Genomic DNA, 21921 nt, shown 5'->3' on the forward strand with positions numbered 1-21921 from the left:
AGAGAGGGAGAGAGAGAGAAGAGAGAGAGAGAGAGAGAGAGAGAGAGAGAGAGAGAGAGAGAGAGAGGAGAGAGAGAAAGAGAGAGAGAGAGAGAGAGAGAGAGAGAGAGAGAGAGAGAGAGAGAGAGAGAGAGAGAGAGAGAGAGAGAGAGAGAGGGCACAACGGGACTCATAAAGTCGTTTGTAAAACAATAAATACGAGGCTCCCCCAGAGGAGACGGGGTGGTGGTGGGGGGGGTTACCATCAGACTGCTGCACCTTCCAAGTTAACGCGCAACTGGATGAGGTGAAGAAGAAAACAAGCGGGGGGGGGGAGAGGGGGGGTTGAAACACACCACAGCACCGTAGACTCACACACCCGTGTGCACACTGAGATGCCGCTCTTTGCTTTCTTATGAAAGACACGCAGAAAAGCGTGACGCGGGGAGTTTATATAGCAGAGCCGTTTTTGAACACGATGCGGCGTCGCCGCGCGCACGCGGAGAGGCACTCCTCCCCCGCCTCCTCCTCAGGGGGGAGGGGTCAGGAGTCACGACTATTTATCTGGTGGCCCCTTCAAACTTTCAAACTTTTGTCACATCCACACACGCTTCTGTCGGCGCGGAAAACATGCATTTCAACGAGGTGAGTTTTGTTGCTTTGTTTCAACTTATTAGTTGTATATGTTGTTGTTGTTTGTCTTAGCTTGATTACCTCTCAGGATTGGATTTTATTTTCCTTGCGTCATGCTGTGTCTCACGAAAATGTATGGGGGGGAACTATCACTTGACGATAACAACCTGAGATGGTTTGTCGACTCAACAAAATGTGTGTTAAAGTTGTTGCGCACTCAAAGTGTGCTGATTGGTCTTTTATGCGGTTGTTTTAAGTCATCAATTAAGATAAAATTAAAAAAACGCGTGAGCCGAGCACGCGCCTCGCGGCAGCAATTGCGCCTGCTGTTTGATGGCAAGGCTTTGGCGAGACCATATTTCTGACTTCTCCACCTTTTCACCGGTTGCTTGCAGAGCGTGGATTCGACGGTTTCGACAACAACTCGGACGGGTCCGGGGACTTCGAGCTGGACTACCAGGAGCCCTGCAGCAGAGCGCTCAGCGAGGAGTTCTACAAGATTTTCCTGCCCACGGTTTATGGAATAATCTTTATCCTGGGGATCACCGGTAATGGATTAGTCCTCGTGTCATGGGCTACCAGAAGAAGTTCAAATCGATGACTGACAAGTACCGCCTCCACCTCTCGGTGGCTGACCTGCTGTTTGTCCTGACGCTGCCTTTCTGGGCTGTGTATGCGGCCAGCAACTGGTATTTTGGAAGCTTCCTCTGTGTGACTGTGCACGTCATCTACACCGTCAACCTGTACAGCAGCGTGCTGATCTTAGCCTTCATCAGTCTGGACAGATACCTGGCGGTGGTCCGGGCCACCACAGCCAGGCCACCAGGAAGCTGCTGGTGGACAGGGTCATCTATGTGGGCGTGTGGTTGCCCGCCGTCCTCCTCACGGTGCCAGACCTGTTGTTCGCCAAGGTGCAGGACATCGAAGGCTCCAGCTTCATCCTCAGCGGCGAGGACCAGCTGGAGACCGAAAGCCCCAAGGCCATCTGCGAGCGCATCTACCCGGCGCTGGCAGAGGCCAATACGATATGGATGGCCGCCTTCCGCTTCCAGCAAATCCTGGTGGGCTTCGTACTGCCGGGCTTGGTCATATTCACCTGCTACTGTATCATCATCGCCAAGCTCTCGCAGGGCTCCAAAGGCCAGGTCCTGAAGAAGAAGGCGCTGAAGACCACGGTCATCCTCATCCTGTGCTTTTTCTGCTGCTGGCTGCCCTATTGTGTGGGGATCTTTGTGGACACCCTCATGATTCTCAACGTCATCCCCCAGAGCTGTGGGCTGGAGCAGGACCTGCAGAGGTGGATTTCTATAACGGAAGCGCTGGCTTACTTTCACTGCTGTCTCAACCCCATCCTCTACGCTTTCCTGGGGGTCACGTTTAAAAAATCAGCCAGGAGCGTCCTGTCTGTTAGCAGCAGGTCCAGTCAGAAAAGGACTCTCATGACGAAAAAGAGGGGGGCAATTTCGTCTGTTTCTACTGAGTCGGAGTCTTCAAGCGCTCTCCCCAGTTAACAAACGGCAAAAAATGTCCACTTGATCTTTCAGAGACTTAAATAAAAACAAACTGTGTATATTGCGTTGTTTCTACGCCCAAAACTCGTTTCCTCGCCTTTACTTGTTGAAAGGTTCCCAGCCTCCTCTCGACTTTAGGGGCAGTAGCTGCTTTTTAAGAATCTGTATATAGTCCTTAGCAATTTGTTTGTTCGCACTTACATTGTGTGTTCGTCCGAAAGCTGTTATTTATTGCTGTCACACTGGAAGTTTTGCAACAAAAAAAAAAAATGCATGATGCTCATTTGACTTGTGTGGATATAGTTTCAAAGTTGTTGGTTTTTTTACTTGTTTTCCTAAAAATAAATTCTTTAATGCTCATTTCTGTGTGGTGTGCATTCTGAGAACTGCCCCCCTCCTCCCCCCAGGGGTCAGAGTGGGGTTTGAGGGGGGAGGGGTAGCTTCTCCTAACACAAATGTCTACCTGGTCTGACTGAAAGGCAGGAGGCGGACTAGCGGAGGCGGACTGGCCGGACGGATCCTTTAACTGAAGGAACATCTGTGCATTTTTACATCTTGAGTGACTATGACACAAAAGCTACAACCTTCACCCATATGTCTTCAAAACAAAGAACATAAGACGTTCAACCCTCTGTTTTATTTTCTCGCTTTGAGACAGACAGACTGCACCATTTAAAGCTTGTAAATTATAAACTATCTTAACCAATTGGTCAGTCAGCCCCCCCCCCCAAGAATGGCTGATAATTTAACACTTTCTTATCAAACACGTACAGAAACATTTTAAATTCAGATGACAAACATAGCATGAAGTGCCGTGCAGTAGATGTGGGGTTTTGGGCTACATGTCATTGGTCATAAATTCACTGCTTTAACTTTTCATGGAGTCCACTGGCAGGTTTTGGACAAGATAAGACACAAAGACGAAAGAGTTTTGAGCAAGCTGTAACACCTGTCAGTCTTTGGGCTGTTTTCTCTAATTCATAGTCAAAATGTTATCACTCTGATGACAGGATGGTGTTCAAGTTGGAGAACAAAGGAGGCCAACAACAATGGGCATGAGGAAGAATACAGTTGTTAAATAGCTGCTGCTGCTGCTGCTGCTGCTGGGCACGGTGCTGTTCTCATTCACCGGAGCCTCCAGAGGAGAGAAATTTCCATTTCTTTACATTTAAAAATGACGATAGGTGCCCCAGTCAAGGCCTGACCTTTAGGCACAGTTTGTTCTTGTGTTTTCCCAGCTGAACTTCTCACTAAGTTCACAATGAAACAGAATTAAGCAACAGGTGGTTTTTCCTTTCAGTTTGAAACGTTAGAGTGATTCATACTCGAGCATATACGCTCAGTTACCTCTTTCAGTATGGGGAGAAGTACGTAATTTTACACTCCACTGAATCCAGCTGAACAAATCTTCTTCTTTTCCACCACCATCAGGAACCCCACTCATAAAGTTGGGGATAGGATCTCTTAATTGGAGGCTAAACCTTCATCAGAAAAAAACACCTCATCTTTTAGGCCCGGAAGGTGTGATGGATTTTGGATGGCTGAGTTTTGACATAGCACATACCTGTTTCCCTTATGGAAATGCACACACGCTGAACATATCGAATGAGTTGAATTGCTGGTCAGAATGCTGCATGCAATGCAAGTCAAAAACAGAAAAGAAAGAAGACATGCATGATAGGGTTTATACGCCTGTCTGTGCTCCTGACTGGGGCGTGGCAAGACGAACTGGAGTTGGTCCCTGGGTGCTGCACAGCGGCTGCCCACTGCTCCTAGCTACACAGCTAGGATGGGTTAAATACATAAAAAGAATTTCCCCATGGGGGATTAATGAAGTAGTAAAAAAAAAAAGTGGGACAACTGGACACATCCAAAAAGGGGAGATGAGATTCATAGAATTTAACTAAAAACAAATATGCCTTCCATCAAACAAAATTGGCATATAAAGGTAGGAGAGGCATGTGCACACTGCATGTTTATATACGACTTTGTTACCTAGCATTTACTTGAATATTTGTTTGACTATGTTATGTATAGTGTGAGTGTTTAGACTATCCACTAATGGAAACTTCTAAATGACTTAAATTTAATTTTACTCATCCACCAATGATATGACCTCCCAGGCAATACTGAAGAACTCTGATTCCTTTCAACATTTAATATTTCAGTTAAAACAAACACTGAAGTCCAAATATTTTGATTTCGCCAACTTCTCACAAGTGTCTAATGACTGGTGTTCTTTCTTGTTTCCTCTGCTAGGTTAGGGGGCCAAAGCTGTTGACATGGACAGGAAGTACTCTCTGTTTTATGTGTATTTGTTTTCTGCAGAACAATATTCTTTTAGGGACTCAATAGGGGTCTTCTGTTGACACAGGTCGAATGTGATGAAGTTAACTGTGGACGTGCAGAGATCAACACTGTTAACAAACCTCAAAAGATTTTCGTTAACTGGTGGGGATAGTAACACAAGCACAAAGTAATACAAACACAAGAGACTCCTTTGGGCCATTGAGCTATTATCAACAGTCAAATGCTTTTGCTTGGGATGTGAACTAGCAGGAATGAATAAGCACTTGTCCGACCTACACCACGAGCACCTGAGAAACTGCTTAAATGACGCATACTTTATTCAAGCCAACATTATTTGTGATGCACGTTGATCAAAAGGCCAGAGTGGATAGTGCAGGTGCTTGATAGCAGTGTGTGTGTGTGTGTGTATGTATGTGTGACCATCTTACATTTTTTTTGAATGGATTTTTTTTTCTCGGTAGGGTGGCCCCACGGGAAATGAAACCCTCTCTTATCCCGGAGGGTGGTCGCTACGCTCTGGTCTGGGCAACTCATGGAGTCGTTATAAGACGAGTCATAATGCCATGTAAATAGTATATCGTGTTTATAATTCACTTATTTCAACCAGAATTTTAAATAGTACATTTTATGATGCATAGAATAATATCAATATTACTATATCGTGGGGCACAAATAGCAGTTATTAATATTGCCATATCGTACGCTACACATATAGTATGTGAGTTACGTGGAACTACAGTGCTCGCTGCATGTTTCCATACAGACCCAAAAGAAAGAGGCACTCAGTGCGTCACCAATACAGGCCCCTCCTTCCTCCACCCATGCCTGCTTTCTGAACAGCTGATGAAGTGGACCTCGCGCAAACTTTCTAAGAATTGTGAAACATCAGTGCACTTACACCAGGACAGGACATAATTAGACATGAATAAAGAAGAAATCCAAGGGTAAGAATGTCGTTAAGACGCTGACATCGTCACTCCCGTTTCAGAACGCTGCCGGTGTGCCAGGCAGCGTTATGGCTTAGCCGTAGAGCTAAGCCATGCTAGCGTTGCAATGGATAGCATAGGAGTGCAGTGCACAGCGTTACCCAAACTTGCAGTGGATTGCATCATCTGGCACCGTACCCACCACAAGTTAGAAAAATCAGTGTAGTTAAAAGTAATAAATGGATAAATAGAGACACCATCAACCACAAGAGGACGACCCCGCTGCACCGTGGACTAGCTAAATTTAACGTAATGCGAAGCTAGTTCGTTATAGCGTTCTAGCTTTAGCCACATTGAAGCGATTGCTGGGACTTGGTGTTGGTTTAGATGGTCTACTTTTTGTTCACATGCCTTATAGTTTAGATTTAGCCTTAGCCGTGGGTTTCTTTTTTAAGGTAACGTCCAACAGCTTGTCAGCAATCTGAAAAGCAAACTCTGACAACCTGTTAGATCCCGTTGATGCATATTCCACAGATAACAGGTTGCTGCTGTCAGCTGATGGTTTAACTGCGTCAATTTTTCAAAACAGAACTGACATAAAAAGGAGTCTAATATCATAAGGAATGTGAACAGAATAGAACAAAGACTCCTTTTGATATCAGTTGCTTATTGAACAGCCACATCAAAAGGAGTCTTTGTTAGAAATGTTTGAAAATATTAAGTCATTATGAATAATCCAGAAACTAAACATTGAACCGTCGAATGCAATGGGTCTTGAGGTGTAACACGGCAGTACTGACACAATCATTGCTTTGCACTAAGATAATGAATGATGATGAATGATGATTTATTTCGAACATGTTAATAAACAGGATATAACATACAGACTGCCAATAATCTGAAGTGATCAACAAATCCACACATTACACTCAGCGAACAAATCGCCACATACACAGATTATTTGTGATATATGTTCAAAAAGGAGTAGGAGGAATTATACGCTTATTTTTTTCCTACCCCTTATCACCTACTCCTAAATTAATTCAGCTACTATACATTACAAAAAAATGTGTGTGTATATGTATCTATACACTTGGCACAAAAAGTAAGGAAATTTGTGTTTGGTAGATTATTTCTTTGTTGTAACAATGCTTCTTGGCAATAAATCTTATACCGTTGGAAAGCCTGTTTATTTCGCTTTTAAATGGAGCCACATTTGTAAGGAACATGCATTTGTGGGATGCGCAGCAGAGCTGAGTATGTGGGTTGCGCCCATGAAAAATTAGCCAAATCTTCTCTGCCAATGTCAAACAGCTTATTTTGCTGTTGCTATTGACTCTTGTTTTGAGCTTCTGGTACCCCAGGTGCTGACAATCAGGTGCCTGATATAAAATGTATTGCCAAGAAACATTGTTACAACAAAGAAATAATCTACCAAACACACATTTCCTTACTTTTTGTGCTAACTTTATATATAACAAAAAATATGACGATGAAAAAATGTAACAATGCAGATATCACATATCACTTGGTGTCATATAAAAAAAAAAATAATTGGGAATGTTTGGCGATAAGTAAAACTTTAACAGTTAACACAACTCTTCATTGTCCCTATATCGCTTGAAAATCAGTCCTTTGTACTTCTTGAACTGCGTAATGTTTGTACTTTGAGTTCCATACTCAAACTGTTCCACAATTTTACCCACAGATTGAAATGCCCATGCTCTTCAAAGTTGTTCGAACACATAATTTCTTGAAGTTTAATTTCCCTCTCAAATTATAATCCCTTTCTCTATCTGAGAAGATTGTTTGTATTACTCAGTAGTAGATTGTTTCTTGCTTTGAACATTATTTGTGCAGTGTTAAATTCTATTAAATAAATCCCTGAAGTTCAAGGCGCTTGACTTTGAATTGTCAAATATAAGCTCAGTATACTTGACTGTACGACCTGTAAGTATTGCTGTGGAATGAATGGGCTCTGTCGTAGCGAGACAGCTGAGAGGTCTGGTCATGGGCTGTGCTGACAGCATAGAACAGATTTCTCCAGCACTGTCTTAACAGTCATTCAGTCTGAATCAACCTGAAATGAACTAGGCATTGGGCTTAGATTGTTAATAAATTTAAACAAGTGCTACATGGTTTATTTTAGTTGAAAATATGTTTTATTGTATTTTGTTATTCTTTTAACTTTTGGCGACAGGCATGGGCGCAAGTTCATGAATACTGGGATGACATCCAGTGCTTTACCTGTGCCCCTGTCCATAGGGTTAGTAGTTGTGTCAGGAAGGACATCTGATATAAAATTTTGACAAACCATTATGTAGATTGATAAGACCTTATTAGATCGGTCAAGGCTCACTACCGGATCGCTCAAGGCCCGGGGTAACAACAACAGCCCTTGGTGCTGTGCCCTCACAGGGTACTGATGGAAACTATAAAATCCACGGTGGCGACCCCTGAGAAACAAGCTGAAAGAGGAAGAATTATTCTTTTAACTTTTATCTTTACTATTTACTGTAAAAAATTTCCCTCTTGCACCAACATACCAAGACAAATTCCTTGTATGTTCTTGAAGTACTTGGCAATAAATCTGAATCTGATGTTAAGGGCAAAAACTCAAGATATCAGCCTGATCAATTCAAATTCAAATCCCAATGCCCCAGTGCAGTGACAGGGACACTGCTGTAGGATGTGTTGTCCTTCAGATGAGACGTTAAACTAAGGTCCTGACTCACTGTGGTCATTAAAGATCCCACGGCACTTGTTGCAAAGAGTAGGGGGTTCCCTGGTGTCCAGGCAAAATTCCCAACCTGATTCTCTCCATCTGGCCACTTAATCATCCCCCCATGTAATTGGCTCAATGATTCCTCCCGCTCCACCTCAAGCTGATGTGTGGTGAGCGTTCTGGTGCAAAATGGCTGCCGTGCATCACCCAGGTGGGTGCTACACATTGGTGCTAGTTGAGGTGAGTTACCCCCTTCAATGTGAAGCACTTTGGGTGTCTAGAAAAGCACTATATAAATATAATCGTTATTATTATTATTATATTTTCATCAATCTACAATTCCCTTTTCACATAGTATAGGGTTAGCTGACATGTCTCCATGTGACTTTGCCAAGAATACAGTATAAAATAGAATTGAATATGTCTCTAGTTCATAAGCATATTCCTTAGGTTTTCGTATGTCGATAGAGGAAAAAAACCCGGGAAGTATAGCCTAGTTTGTTATGAGACTTCATTCTCTCTGATGAAGAAGTGGGTAATTTTGTAAACCATGTTTCCACAAAATTTGCATAAAAGTTTTTAAATATAAACAAATTATAAGTCTGCATTATTTGGTGAGTCATTTAGTGAATTGTGAAGATATGGTCTTGGTGTAATGACCCAATTTGTTGAGTTATATTCTGATGAGGCAGAATGCATGGAGTGCACAAACATTTGATCGTGTCATCAAGTCTTTCTTTGGACATCAAGTGCAGAATATAATTGGTTGCTGTTTTTGTTTAGACTGTGCTATTTATAGCTTGTCTTTGTGCCTTATTTCCTGTGAAAAGATCGCGGCTCCTAAATTGACCCATAGACTTCAGTCTAGACCCCACGTAATCAATTGGAAAATCCACACTGCAGAAATAAAATAAGCACAGAATTGTTCAACCGCAAAACCTAATACACCTTATCACAAGTGATGCTATATTCACTTGGAGAATTGCAGAGTTAGGTAGAATTTTTTTTTATAAAGCCAGTCACCATCTGTTGGAAAATTGAACCTGCTAAAGGCTTCCATGTAAATTTGGCCTTATCTTTTATTGCCTTTTATTGTTTGACCTACAGCCTTGTGTTAATTGCCTCTCAGCAATGAATTGCCGGTGCCCTTTTTAAGCCTGCAGGTGCACTGATGTCAGGTCAATTTAATATTAGTGAAGCTGTCAGATAATGCATTACAGATATGCTGCAGCTTTCGCAAAGTTAGACATTGGCAGGTGAACTTGACAAGACAGTTTGACCCTTTTTACTTTGGCCAGGGCACCAGAAGAATACATTAACGTTTCCTATTTGCCTTCTTCAGTAGCACAGTACAATTTGATGACATTGAAATAATAGCTATTGATTGATTCCTATAAATTCCAAACCCATTTAACATTTATTGACACAGGCGTACCTCAGGGCTGCTGTCTCAGTCCCCTACTGTACAGTCTGTTTACACACGACTGTGTTGCCAAATATGACAGCAGCATCATTAAATTCACAGATGACACCACAGTGATTGGACTAATAAACGACAGTGATGAGCGGGCCTATAGGAGGGAAGTGGAAGATTTAACCACATGGCGCCATGATAACAACCTCTCTCTAAATGTCAGTAAGACAAAAGAAATCATCGTTGGCTTTAGAAAGACCAGAGGAAATCACATTCCTGTTTCCATCAATAGTTCATCCGTTGAAATTGTGGACAGTTTTAGATTTCTCGGTTTACACATCACAGACACCCTCGCATGGTCTCTCAACACCAGTTGCATCCTGAAGAAGGCAAAGCAGGGACTGTATTTTCTGGGACGTCTTGAGAGTTTTGGTATGAGCACCAAAACTCTTATGAACTTTATCTCAGCACCATGGAGAGTGTCTTGACAGGCTGTATCACAGTGTGGTTTGGCAACCACAGGACTGCAGACTGCTTCAAAAGACTGTAAAGACAGCAGCAAAAATTGTTGGCATGGAACTACCACAACTTCATAATATTTACACCACTCGATGCAAAGGGAAAGCCCAAAACATCATTAAGGACACCAGCCACCCCGCTCATGTTCTGTTCTCACTCCTTCATCTAAAAAACATTACCAGAGCATCAAATCAGACACCAGCTGTCTCAGTAACAGTTTCTTTCCACAGGCAGAGATGTTTTTGAACAGCTGACGTACCTATCTGCACCACACATTGTTGTGTTATCGTGTACTGTTTTTTGTTTTTTTTTGGGGGGGGTGTCCTTTGTGTCCTTTGTGTTAAGGAAGAGTGAGGCAGAGCACAAGAATTTCATTGTATTCTACAAATGACAATAAAGTTGCACTTGAACCTAAAGTTTAGCCACAACTGTCATTCTGAGTCCTCAGAAATGTGTTAAAAATCAGCAAAGCAAACTAAACTACAAAAATCGGTAGGCTTATTGCTTGCCGCTCATCCCTTTTATTTAATATACTGTCTAATAAAGAGCCAAGGTTCATGACAGGAAGCGAGTCAGTACTTTTTATAAACCATAAATGACAGAGTTTACTTGCTTATCAAAAGTGACGTCTCTATGGTGTTGTTTTGCAGTAGCGTTAAACCGATAAAGATTACTTTCAGGCAAGTGTGAAAGCTGTCATGATAATGTGAGCCCATATTCATCTACAGCGTTTATCCAAGTAGCTGAGAATGCATTCATAAAACGAACGTCTCCCCTGTTCCCACTAGGTCCACATTTGTCCAGCTCGTCTTACTCTCTGGCGTGTTTTATTTGACATTTTCCCATTTTGCAAACACTTTTATCTGAAGTAGCGTACAAAGAGATTTACATGTGGTGGAGCGCCTAGCCCGAGGCAACCCTGGGGCGCAAATCATCACCCTCAGCATGGGGACGCTAGCCTAATAGTGCGCTACCCGGGCGACATCTCTGTCTTTAGCTGCTGTTTTGCCTCTTCGTTCACACAAGTAACAGCTGTTTTGTGTTGGGGGGGGGGGGCACAATGGCTTTAAAGTGGAGTGCAGACTTAAAAGGCTGCCAGTGTTGCCTGGGTTGGCCGTGGCTCAAAGCTGAACGTGACGACGGCCCCAGAATTAATTTTTTCCCACCCGGTCGGCAGCTTCCTGTTGAACGTGGGGGGGAAATAGAAGCTGGAAGTTGACTCTTATGTTTGTGTTGTGCGTGTCTTCCTGTTTCAGGGCGACCGAGGAGGAGCAGCAGGCCCAGTCAAAGAAAGCCTTGAAGAAACAGCAGAAGGAAGCGGAGAAAGCTGCCAAGAAGGCTGAGAAACAGGCCAAGCTGGTCAGTGAGTTTGGGATTTGTTGTTCCACATCCGCTCGCCCGTGGCGCACCTCCCCTTTGCTCACAGCTGGCAGCACTGTGACGGGCCGTGTTGTCAGGCACCGTGGTTCCGAGGCAGGGTCGCGGTTGGCGACGTTGGTGGGGCAGGGGTATCCATTGTCTCACTATTCCTGTCCTTCTGGCTATGTTTATATCCACCCAAACAAAGAGCAAGTTAGTGTTCAACAATATTAGCAACTCCCCCTAAACAATCACTTACGACCGTCAAGCACTATACATTTCAAGTTGTCTCAAGCCCAAAAATGTTTTTCCTTCATCCTTTTCAGCTTCTTTTAATCTCAGAGACATACAGGTGTGTTTGCATTTTTTAGCCATTTACTACAAATGGCATGTTTTACAATTGCTCTCAATCATTTTCCAAAGTATGCGGTTGTATTTTAGATTTTTGCAGAGGTAGAAAAACACGGTCCAGAAAGTAAAAACCCTAACCGTGTCTTTACTCCATCCATGTATTAAACCAGCTGACTTGGGAAACTAGTCAGTGCAATCTGACGGTTTAGTACATGGGTGGAGTAAAGACACAGTTAGGGTTTTTACTTTCTGGACCGGGTTTTTCCACCTTGGGATTTTTGGATGCAATTTTCCCACCTTACCAGGCACCACTGGTTTCCATTTATTCAGTGCAGCATGAAAACCAACGTGCAGAGAAAATCAACGAACGGCAGCCTTTTTAACGCAAGAAGCAACCAACTTTAGATAATCTTGTTTCAAAACGTTCATGTTTGATTATTGTTTATCCACCAGAATTGATTTGATGACAGCTTAGCTTGTGATTGCAATGCTGTCAACAACAATCTGTGCCTTCAGTTGCATTGACACACAATGATAACGTAACTCTGACGAAATAGTAGTGTCGGCAGAATTTTCCCTGTCATGGATTACACATCTCAAGCTGGTTTCATGTCTGCAAGTTTATTTTCATATCATGAATGGAAACTAGTGGCTCCTGGGCAGGTGGGAAACTAAGGCATGCTTTGGAAAATGGTCAGGAGTAATGTAACATATACGCCATTTGTAGTTAACAGGCTGAAACAAAACTGATATGTCCCTTTAATGTTCGATTCTATTATCATTATACTGTGAACCAAGGCACACATACAATGAAAAGTAATCTTGAGAACAACCATATGATGAAAATAAAGGGATAGAGGCATAACTTTTTACTCTTTATTTTTTTTTGGATTGTACCTGGCCAATTTCCTCACTCTTGCGAGCCGTCCTGGTCACTGCTCCACCCCCTCTGCCGATCCGGGGAGGGCTGCAGACTACCACATGCCTCCCCCGATACATGTGGAGTTGCCAGCCACTTCTTTCCACCTGACAGTGAGGCGTTTCGCCAGGGGGACGTAGCGCATGGGAGGATCACGCTATTCCCCCGTGTTCCTCCTCCCCCCCCAAACAGGTGCCCCAACCAACCAGAAGAGGTGCTAGTGCAGCGACCAGGACACATACCCACAATCCGGCTTCCCACCCGCAGACACGGCCAGTTGTGTCTGTAGGGATGCCCGACCAAGCCGGAGGTAACTCGGGGTTTGATCCGGCGATCCCCGTGTTGGTAGGCAACGGAATAGACCGCCACGCGATCCGGACACCCAAGGCATAACATATTTCAAAAAGAAGAATGAAAAAAAGTAATAAAACATAAAAGAATAGTGAAAGTACTGAAGTTTGTAATTACACATTCATGGTATACAGATAAGACAGTTTCTAGGTTTGGCCACCTGACTGCAGTCAGACGTAGCAAACAGGTCAAATCGGTACTAATATCTAATGTATCTAGTAGTGAAAATCTTCTTAGAAATAAAACATAGTTGATTATAGCTCCAGTTAGCCTATTTCATGGCAGTGGTTTTCTTTTCAAATCAGTAATATGTGTATATATACACTACCGTTCAAAAGTTTGGGATCACCCAAACAATTTTGTGTTTTCCATGAAAAGTCACACTTATTCACCACCATATGTTGTGAAATGAATAGAAAATAGAGTCAAGACATTGACAAGGTTAGAAATAATGATTTGTATTTGAAATAAGATTTTTTTTACATCAAACTTTGCTTTCGTCAAAGAATCCTCCATTTGCAGCAATTACAGCATTGCAGACCTTTGGCATTGTAGCTGTTAATTTGTTGAGGTAATCTGGAGAAATTGCACCCCACGCTTCCAGAAGCAGCTCCCACAAGTTGGATTGGTTGGATGGGCACTTCTTGCGTACCATACGGTCAAGCTGCTCCCACAACAGCTCAATGGGGTTCAGATCTGGTGACTGCGCTGGCCACTCCATTACCGATAGAATACCAGCTGCCTGCTTCTGCTCTAAATAGTTCTTGCACAATTTGGAGGTGTGTTTAGGGTCATTGTCCTGTTGTAGGATGAAATTGGCTCCAATCAAGCGCTGTCCACTGGGTATGGCATGGCGTTGCAAAATGGAGTGATAGCCTTCCTTATTCAGAATCCCTTTTACCCTGTACAAATCTCCCACCTTACCAGCACCAAAGCAACCCCAGACCACCACATTACCTCCACCATGCTTAACAGATGGCGTCAGGCATTCTTCCAGCATCTTTTCATTTGTTCTGCGTCTCACAAACGTTCTTCTTTGTGATCCAAACACCTCAAACTTGGATTCATCCGTCCACAACACTTTTTTCCAGTCTTCCTCTGTCCAATGTCTGTGTTCTTTTGCCCATCTTAATCTTTTTCTTTTATTGGTCAGTCTCAGATATGGCTTTTTCTTTGCCACTCTGCCCTGAAGCCCAGAATCCCGCAGCCGCCTCTTCACTGTAGATGTTGACACTGGTGTTTTGCGGGTACTATTTAATGAAGATGCCAGTTGGGGACCTGTGAGGCGTCTGTTTCTCAAACTAGAGACTCTAATGTACTTATCTTCTTGCTCAGTTGTGCAACGCGGCCTCCCACTTCTTTTTCTACTCTGGTTAGAGCCTGTTTGTGCTGTCCTCTGAAGGGAGTAGTACACACCGGTGTAGGAAATCTTCAATTTCTTAGCAATTTCTCGCATGGAATAGCCTTCATTTCTAAGAACAAGAATAGACTGTCGAGTTTCAGATGAAAGTTCTCTTTTTCTGGCCATTTTGAGCGTTTAATTGACCCCACAAATGTGATGCTCCAGAAACTCAATCTGCTCAAAGGAAGGTCAGTTTTGTAGCTTCTGTAACGAGCTAAACTGTTTTCAGATGTGTGAACATGATTGCACAAGGGTTTTCTAATCATCAATTAGCCTTCTGAGCCAATGAGCAAACACATTGTACCATTAGAACACTGGAGTGATAGTTGCTTGAAATGGGCCTCTATACACCTATGTAGATATTGCACCAAAAACCAGACATTTGCAGCTAGAATAGTCATTTACCACATTAGCAATGTATAGAGTGTATTTCTTTAAAGTTAAGACTAGTTTAAAGTTATCTTCATTGAAAAGTACAGTGCTTTTCCTTCAAAAATATGGACATTTCAATGTGATCCCAAACTTTTGAACGGTAGTGTATATATATATATATATATTTTTTTTTCCTACTTTGCTTTACTTATTCCCTTATTATGTGTTCCTGTCACTTGGCTGCTTAGTTAAAGCCACTCCTGGATTGACTGTTGAAGGTGTGTAATGAGATGACAGTGCCTGTTGCAGTTGATCAAAATCACCAGTATCCTCCGTTTTATGACGGGATTGACAATGGGTGAATCCCCATCGCTCTCCACCTCTGGCAGCCATCTCCGTACACCCATATCAATTTGCATAGCGAATGGAGTGGAGCTATAGCTTCCTCAAGACTATCTCATAGTGTTGGGAGTCATTTGCCTTTGAGCGGCCCAGAAGCCGGTAGAAAGATACGGAAGATCTCCCCTCTTATTCTGTTTCGATTACAAAGCAATTTCTCCCCTGTGCCATTACTCATTGTCTATGATGGGCCAGAGCCATGTTCTGAAGAGATGGTGTAGCCAGGGATCCGTCACTGGGCTCAGGGAAGGATAGTAATTACAGCTTTTGATTTATATGTTTAATTCAAATCCCCAATAGCACAGTGAAAATGGCCCTTCCATGGCTGTTGTTGCAGTTTCCAGTTGCTCCATTTGAAGTTAAATACCATTAAACCTTGTTTTCATTGAACGTTTTGAATTTAGTGTCCTGCTGCGGTGATTTCCTGGGTATTTGGAAGACCCATTAAAATCAACTTGTCTCTTTTGTGTTTCAGGCTGCTGATCAACAAAGCACAGAGGAAGATGTAAGTACCCCCGAAAGATCATTACTGAGTTGTAAACACCAGTCGCCCCCCTGTGTTTCTGTCTTGGCTTTCACACCTTTCCGAAGGTTTGTATGCAAATGCCTGTTTGCTGAATCCCGTTCCAGCTACCTCTTTGACAATTTCCTCTCAAGCTTTTTAGAAGCCTGCTCATTTCCTGTTATCTGGACAGATAAATGTTCATGAAACTGAGGAGGTCACACAGCTCTTCATATTATGATGTTGTTAGAATTAATGTCTACATCTAATGCAACATATTTCCTATGGCAGAAATCTTAACTTGAGGAACATTTTAGGTTTTGAATGTTGCCTTTTAAAAACTGAATGTGCCGTGCGCTAAGAAACGATGCTCTTGCATTTTAAGGACTTTGCCAAGGACCGGTATGGTGTGTCTGCTATGGTCCAGTCCCAGCAGAAACTAGGTAAGTATGGAAACGGGGACCTCTACGTATTTGTTTTCTTTGTTGCCTTCAGAGACGCCAGGTTTCTTACACGGATGTGAACAGCCTGGAAAAGTGTGGAAAACTAATTTGAGAAATCTCAAACCACACAAGCTTTTGCAGAAAAACGGGTATTTGCTCTTTTAACACTAGAACAACCCAGGCCGTCATTTAGACGGTTTTGGATTTTCAAAGTTTAATAACTTTGCGGGAAAAAAAGATACAGACCTGCCGCTCCATGAGTGCTCCTAAAATTGCATATATTTGCATTAAAATCAGTTTTCGGTCAATTGCACAAAAAAAGTTGTAAGATCTACCTAAAACGGCCCTGAGCCGTCAAAAAGACGGCTTGTAATTTTGTGCATCATCATGCGCATCATGTCACTTATTTATGACGTGTGTTGGTCACATCATTTCCTTCGCGAGGTTAATTGCTCTGTCCTAGAAACACACTAGCATCCTCCAGTGCAGAGTAATAGTCTAAACTTCATTTTTGATTATTTCCAACATGTCTGGGTTGGTGGGTGTCGGACTCCGCCAAGGTTGTCACGTGTCTCCGATTCTGTTTGTGATATTCATGGACAGGATCTCAAGGCGCAGCCAAGGTGAGGAGTGTGTCCGTTTTGGGAACCTCAGAATTGCATCTCTGCTCTTCGCAGATGATGTGGTTTTGTTGGCTTCATCAGAACGTGACTTCCAGCGTGCACTGGGGTGGTTTGCAGCTGAGTGTGAAATGGCCGGGATGAGAGTCAGCACCTCCAAGTCTGAGGCCATGGCTCTCTACGGGAAAATGTTGGATTGCTCCCTCCCGGTTGGGGATGAGTTGTTGCCTCAAGTGAAGGAGTTCAAGTATCTCAGGGTCTTGTTCACAAGTGAGGGTAGGATGGAGCGGGAGATTGACAGGCGGATTGGTCAAAGCTGAACGTGACGACGGCCCCAGAATTAATTTTTTCCCACCCAGCAGTAATGCGGGCGTTGTACCGGACTGTTGTGGTGAAGAGGTAGCTGAGCCGGAAGGCAAAGCTCTCAATTTACCAGTCAATCTTCGTTCCAACCGTCATCTATGGTCATGAGCTTTGGGTAGTGACCAAAAGGGTGAGATCGTGGATACAAGCAGCTGAAATGAGTTTCCTCCGTAGGATGTCTGGGTTCAGCCTTAGAGATAGGGTGAGGAGCTCGGACATCCGGAGGGAGCTCGGAGTAGAGCTGCTGCTCCTTCACATCGAACGGAGCCAGTTGAGGTGGTTCAGGCATCTGATTAGGATGCCTCCTGGGCACCTTCCTTTGTAGGTTTACCGGGCATGGCCAACTGGGAGGAGACCCCAGGGTAGACCCAGAGCTCACTGGAGGGACTACATGTCCAATCTGGCCTGGGAACGCCTTGGGATCCCCCAGGAGGAGCTGGAGGGTGTTGCTGGGGAGAGAGACGTCTTGAGTGCCCTACTTAGCTTGCTGCCACCGCGACCCGACCCCGGAGAAGCAGCTGAAGATGAATGAATGAATGAATGTCTGGGTACAGGCGCCGTTTCAGATGCACCATGACTACCACCGAGGCGTATTTACAGGCGTTGGACAGCAGCCATTTTAAATTGTTTGAAAGATAGTATTAAAGTTGTTAAAATGTTAATTTTGGTGTCAGTCGTTTCCTAACAGAAATACAAACATATGCAATGCATTAATATCTCAATTAGGTACTTATCTTGACAGAATATAGAGTTAAAACCTGGCCATCACTTTGGCCGCCCATGGTCGTGATAGGTAGGAGTGAAATCCGGGTCGCTCTAGTGTTAAACATGCATATGTACATGAATTATGTCGAACTTTGGGTCAAGAGGTTCATGTCAGTGGAAAGAAAATAAATATGAAATGAGAAAATATGTGGGAAACCTGGAACAACATGTAGATAGATACCAGAGGTCTTTGTGTTCCCAAAAAAAAAACCCTCCCCGTTTTATCTTTTTCAGGCTGTTCAGGTTCCAGAGATAATATGATTCCAGCGGATCAGGCCCGTGACAAATGTTTTTAGTCGCGTCGTATAGCAGTGGCAGAGATGTCAGAGATAATTGCAGTGACTAATGGCTCGCAATAACTCGTGGATGAACGTGGTGAAGGGCCGCCGGTCGGCCAGTTTAGGTCGTCCATCGGTCTGGCTGCCGTTTCAGCTCCAGTGGCAGTGAACAAAGAGGAGCCACCGCTCACCTGCATGCCTTTGCCGGGGGGGTGCCAAGTAAGCTTTCATGTGGGTGTAGGCGGTGTTCCCAGCCAAAAGGGCGTCTCTTGCTTTCTCCCTGGTGCTACCTGGGTGTCTCTGCCTCCCCTCCTGGCCGATAATGAGGTTAAAGCGGGTCTCTGAGTGACACGGGTGAAACGGGAGTCAATTTGTCACAACGCCACAGAATGAGGCAAGTTGGAGAGCTTTTCACCGAGCCTCCTCGTGTGTCATATTTATTAGATAGGGCCCCTCTTGTAATTCAAGCAGGGATTTTTTTTTTGTGTGTAGTGTGTTTGTGTACATGTCTGTTTGTGTGTTTGTCTGTGTACATGCGTGGGTATGCGCTCACGTTGCTTTCTGACAATGCGAGTGTGTAAGGAGAGTGTCCGTGCACAGAACCGACCAAGGCCTTTGAAGTAATCCTTAAAAGTTGCCCCCCCTCCCTTTTGTGTTTCTGTGTGTGTGTGTGTGTGTGTGTGTGTGTGTGCGCGCGAGCCAGACAGGGTGTTGGTGCGCATCCGGGACCTGACACCTGAGAAGGCTGACCAGTTGATCTGGCTGCGTGCCAGAATCCACACCAGCAGAGCCAAAGGTGAGACCACCGTCCGTCCACCCATTTGGGTTACTTCTGCTGACAAAGATGTAAATGGTGAGGTAAAACTGAGGTACTACCCCGTCTTCGCTAATCCTCGGTGTACTGTTGCCAGTAAATCCACTGCCCCGGGGTGAGAAGAGGAGCTGCTCCCCCCCCCCCCCCTTCTCTCTCATTTTCCAGATCAGTCACCTCGGGTTGGGCAACTCCAGAGTTTAGCGTTGAAAACACAAATGAGCGGCTGCCGCATTTTTGAAAGCACATTCCACGCTGCAGCTCACTTTGACTCGAGGGTTACACGTCATATACGGTGAAAGAAAGGCAAAACGCGGGCGGGCTGGTAGCAAGAGTGGTTTTATTTTTCCTCTCTAGAATATAGTCTTTTCTTGTGGTCCCCCTCCCTCGGAGCACACAGAAACACGTGTTTTGCAGAGCTTGAAAACCCGGGGGTGTTTTTGATATCATTGCTTAGTTGTCAGAAATGACATGTCATTGCAGATCTGGAGATCAAATAACCTCTCTTTGCCCCGGCCCCGGCTGCTGGCAGGTACGAGGCTGCAGTCCCATTTGAATACAATGAAGCTATTGAGCCTTGCACAGCTATTAGGTCTCGAGATGTAACCTTAAACATATACGCCCCAGCGCTAACAACGTGATTATGAGCACACTGTCCTTATGGTCTCGTCACCCCTTTTCCTTCCAGGACAGCTTCCATGTCAAGGGCCACTTCCACCCCAGCTCGTCTATTCATTCAATCAGCCTGTTATGGAGGATGTCCTTGAGAGCAGAATAACATCCTGATTTGGTCTGGGATGAGGCGCTTCTGTTTGTGGGATCATGACTTCGCTGCCCCTCATAGACACAGCAGTATCAGAGCACCTGGGTGGTCTGGCTGTCGTCACGTCCTCACTGTTGATTGGCTTACTTGTTTACATTGTCCCGAGGTGGGTGTGTGTGTGTGTGTGTGTGTGCGTGCGTGCGTGCGTGCGTGCGTGCGTGCGTGCGTGCGTGCGTGCAGTCAGAAGGCAGCTATCAGGCCAGCTCCACGCAGCCTTCTTCAGAGGGAAGGGTCTGTTGGTAGATCAGGATCATTTATTTGTCGTTTCATTTCATGTACGAAATATCGTTTCCCCCAGCCCACAGCAGTGCAACACAAAGACAAAAACACATCCAAAACCTACAAGAACACACATATACACTCACCGGCCACTTTATTAGGCACACCTGTCCAACTGCTCGTTAACGCAAATTTCTAATAAGCCGATCACATGGCAGCAACTCAATGCATTTAGGCATGTAGACATGGTCAAGACGATCTGCTGCAGTTCAAACCGAGCATCAGAATGGGGAAGAAAGGTGATTTAAGTGACTTTGAACGTGGCATGGTTGTTGGTGCCAGACGGGCTGGTCTGAGTATTTCAGAAACTGCTGATATACTGGGATTTTCACGCACAACCATCTCTAGGGTTTACAGAGAATGGTCCGAAAAAGAGAAAATATCCAGTGAGCGGCAGTTCTGTGGGCGAAAATGCCTTGTTGATGCCAGAGGTCAGAGGAGAATGGCCAGACTGGTTCGAGCTGATAGAAAGGCAACAGTAACTCAAATAACCACTCATTACAACCGAGGTATGCAGAAGAGCATCTCTGAACGCACAACACGTCGAACCTTGAGGCAGATGGGCTACAGCAGCAGAAGACCACACCGGGTGCCACTCCTGTCAGCTAAGAACAGGAAACTGAGGCTACAATTCGCACAGGCTCACCAAAATTGGACAATAGAAGATTGGAAAAACGTTGCCTGGTCTGATGAGTCTCGATTTCTGCTGCGACATTCGGATGGTAGGGTCAGAATTTGGCGTCAACAACATGAAAGCATGGATCCATCCTGCCTTGTATCAACGGTTCAGGCTGGTGGTGGTGGTGTAATGGTGTGGGGGATATTTTCTTGGCACACTTTGGGCCCCTTAGTACCAATTGAGCATCGTGTCAACGCCACAGCCTACCTGAGTATTGTTGCTGACCATGTCCATCCCTTTATGACCACAGTGTTCCCATCTTCTGATGGCTACTTCCAGCAGGATAACGCGCCATGTCATAAAGCTCGAATCATCTCAGACTGGTTTCTTGAACATGACAATGAGTTCACTGTACTCAAATGGCCTCCACAGTCACCAGATCTCAATCCAATAGAGCACCTTTGGGATGTGGTGGACTGGGAGATTCGCATCATGGATGTGCAGCTGACAAATCTGCAGCAACTGCGTGATGCTATCATGTCAATATGGACCAAACTCTCTGAGGAATGTTTCCAGTACCTTGTTGAATCTATGCCACGAAGGATTAAGGCAGTTCTGAAGGCAAAAGGGGGTCCAATCCGGTACTAGCAAGGTGTACCTAATAAAGTGGCCAGTGAGTGTATATCCAAGCTACAAAAAAACTAAAAAAGCACATATCCACCATATCAAAACACAACATTTTTTTTTCACTGTCCAAGAGAGTGAACGCCAGCCAAGATGACTGTTGGAACTGCTGGTCTGCATGGGCTAGCAGTTAGCTTGGCCCGCCCTGCTTCCGCATCCTATCAGACCGCCCTCGGTGCTTCCTCTTCGGGCACAGCTCCAGGCGGGCAGGGCTGCGGTCCCTGGGCTCACCGGACACAGCAGACCAGGCTCTCCCAGCCAATCCAAGATGGCAGATGCTTAACACTTGACCTTTACTTTGACTTTTTTTCGGTCGTTGTGCCGCGGTGTTCTTTATAAGGGTGGGGGTGGAGGGATACCTGCAGTCAGTTGAGACTGAAGAGGTCACATAGATGAGTGATGAAACCTTTCTCTCAACAAACGTCCTGTCCAGATGAACTGATTCAACTTTCTTTGATTTTCTTGGATTATTGAGCACGCATCAAGACACTTTACCTGTAGATGAGAAGGACCGCCACCTCAACTTTTGTCAACCCCCCCCCCCCCCCGGATCTCTGACACAGC

At 44.5% G+C, this 21921-nt stretch overlaps 2 protein-coding genes across 2 annotated transcripts in view; both read left to right on the forward strand.

Annotated features, from left to right (window-relative positions):
* cxcr4b (chemokine (C-X-C motif), receptor 4b) overlaps window positions 1–2483 on the forward strand; it is a 28703-nt gene extending 26220 nt beyond the window's left edge. Inside the window, 3 exon segments of the mRNA XM_056288922.1 lie at window positions 954–1175; window positions 1178–1420; window positions 1423–2483. Coding sequence (XP_056144897.1) covers window positions 954–1175; window positions 1178–1420; window positions 1423–2123 — 1166 coding nt within the window. The 3' untranslated portion in view covers window positions 2124–2483.
* Window positions 2484–5238: 2755 nt separating this feature from the next.
* Window positions 5239–21921, forward strand: part of dars1 (aspartyl-tRNA synthetase 1) — a 35574-nt gene continuing 18891 nt past the window's right edge. The window contains exons 1-5 of the mRNA XM_056289252.1: window positions 5239–5377; window positions 11274–11376; window positions 15646–15675; window positions 16058–16115; window positions 18845–18937. Coding sequence (XP_056145227.1) covers window positions 5355–5377; window positions 11274–11376; window positions 15646–15675; window positions 16058–16115; window positions 18845–18937 — 307 coding nt within the window. The 5' untranslated portion in view covers window positions 5239–5354. The remainder of the gene's footprint in view (window positions 5378–11273; window positions 11377–15645; window positions 15676–16057; window positions 16116–18844; window positions 18938–21921) is intronic.

The sequence above is a fragment of the Lampris incognitus genome, chromosome 11 (genome assembly GCF_029633865.1).
Source record: "Lampris incognitus isolate fLamInc1 chromosome 11, fLamInc1.hap2, whole genome shotgun sequence".
NCBI lineage: Eukaryota > Metazoa > Chordata > Actinopteri > Lampriformes > Lampridae > Lampris > Lampris incognitus.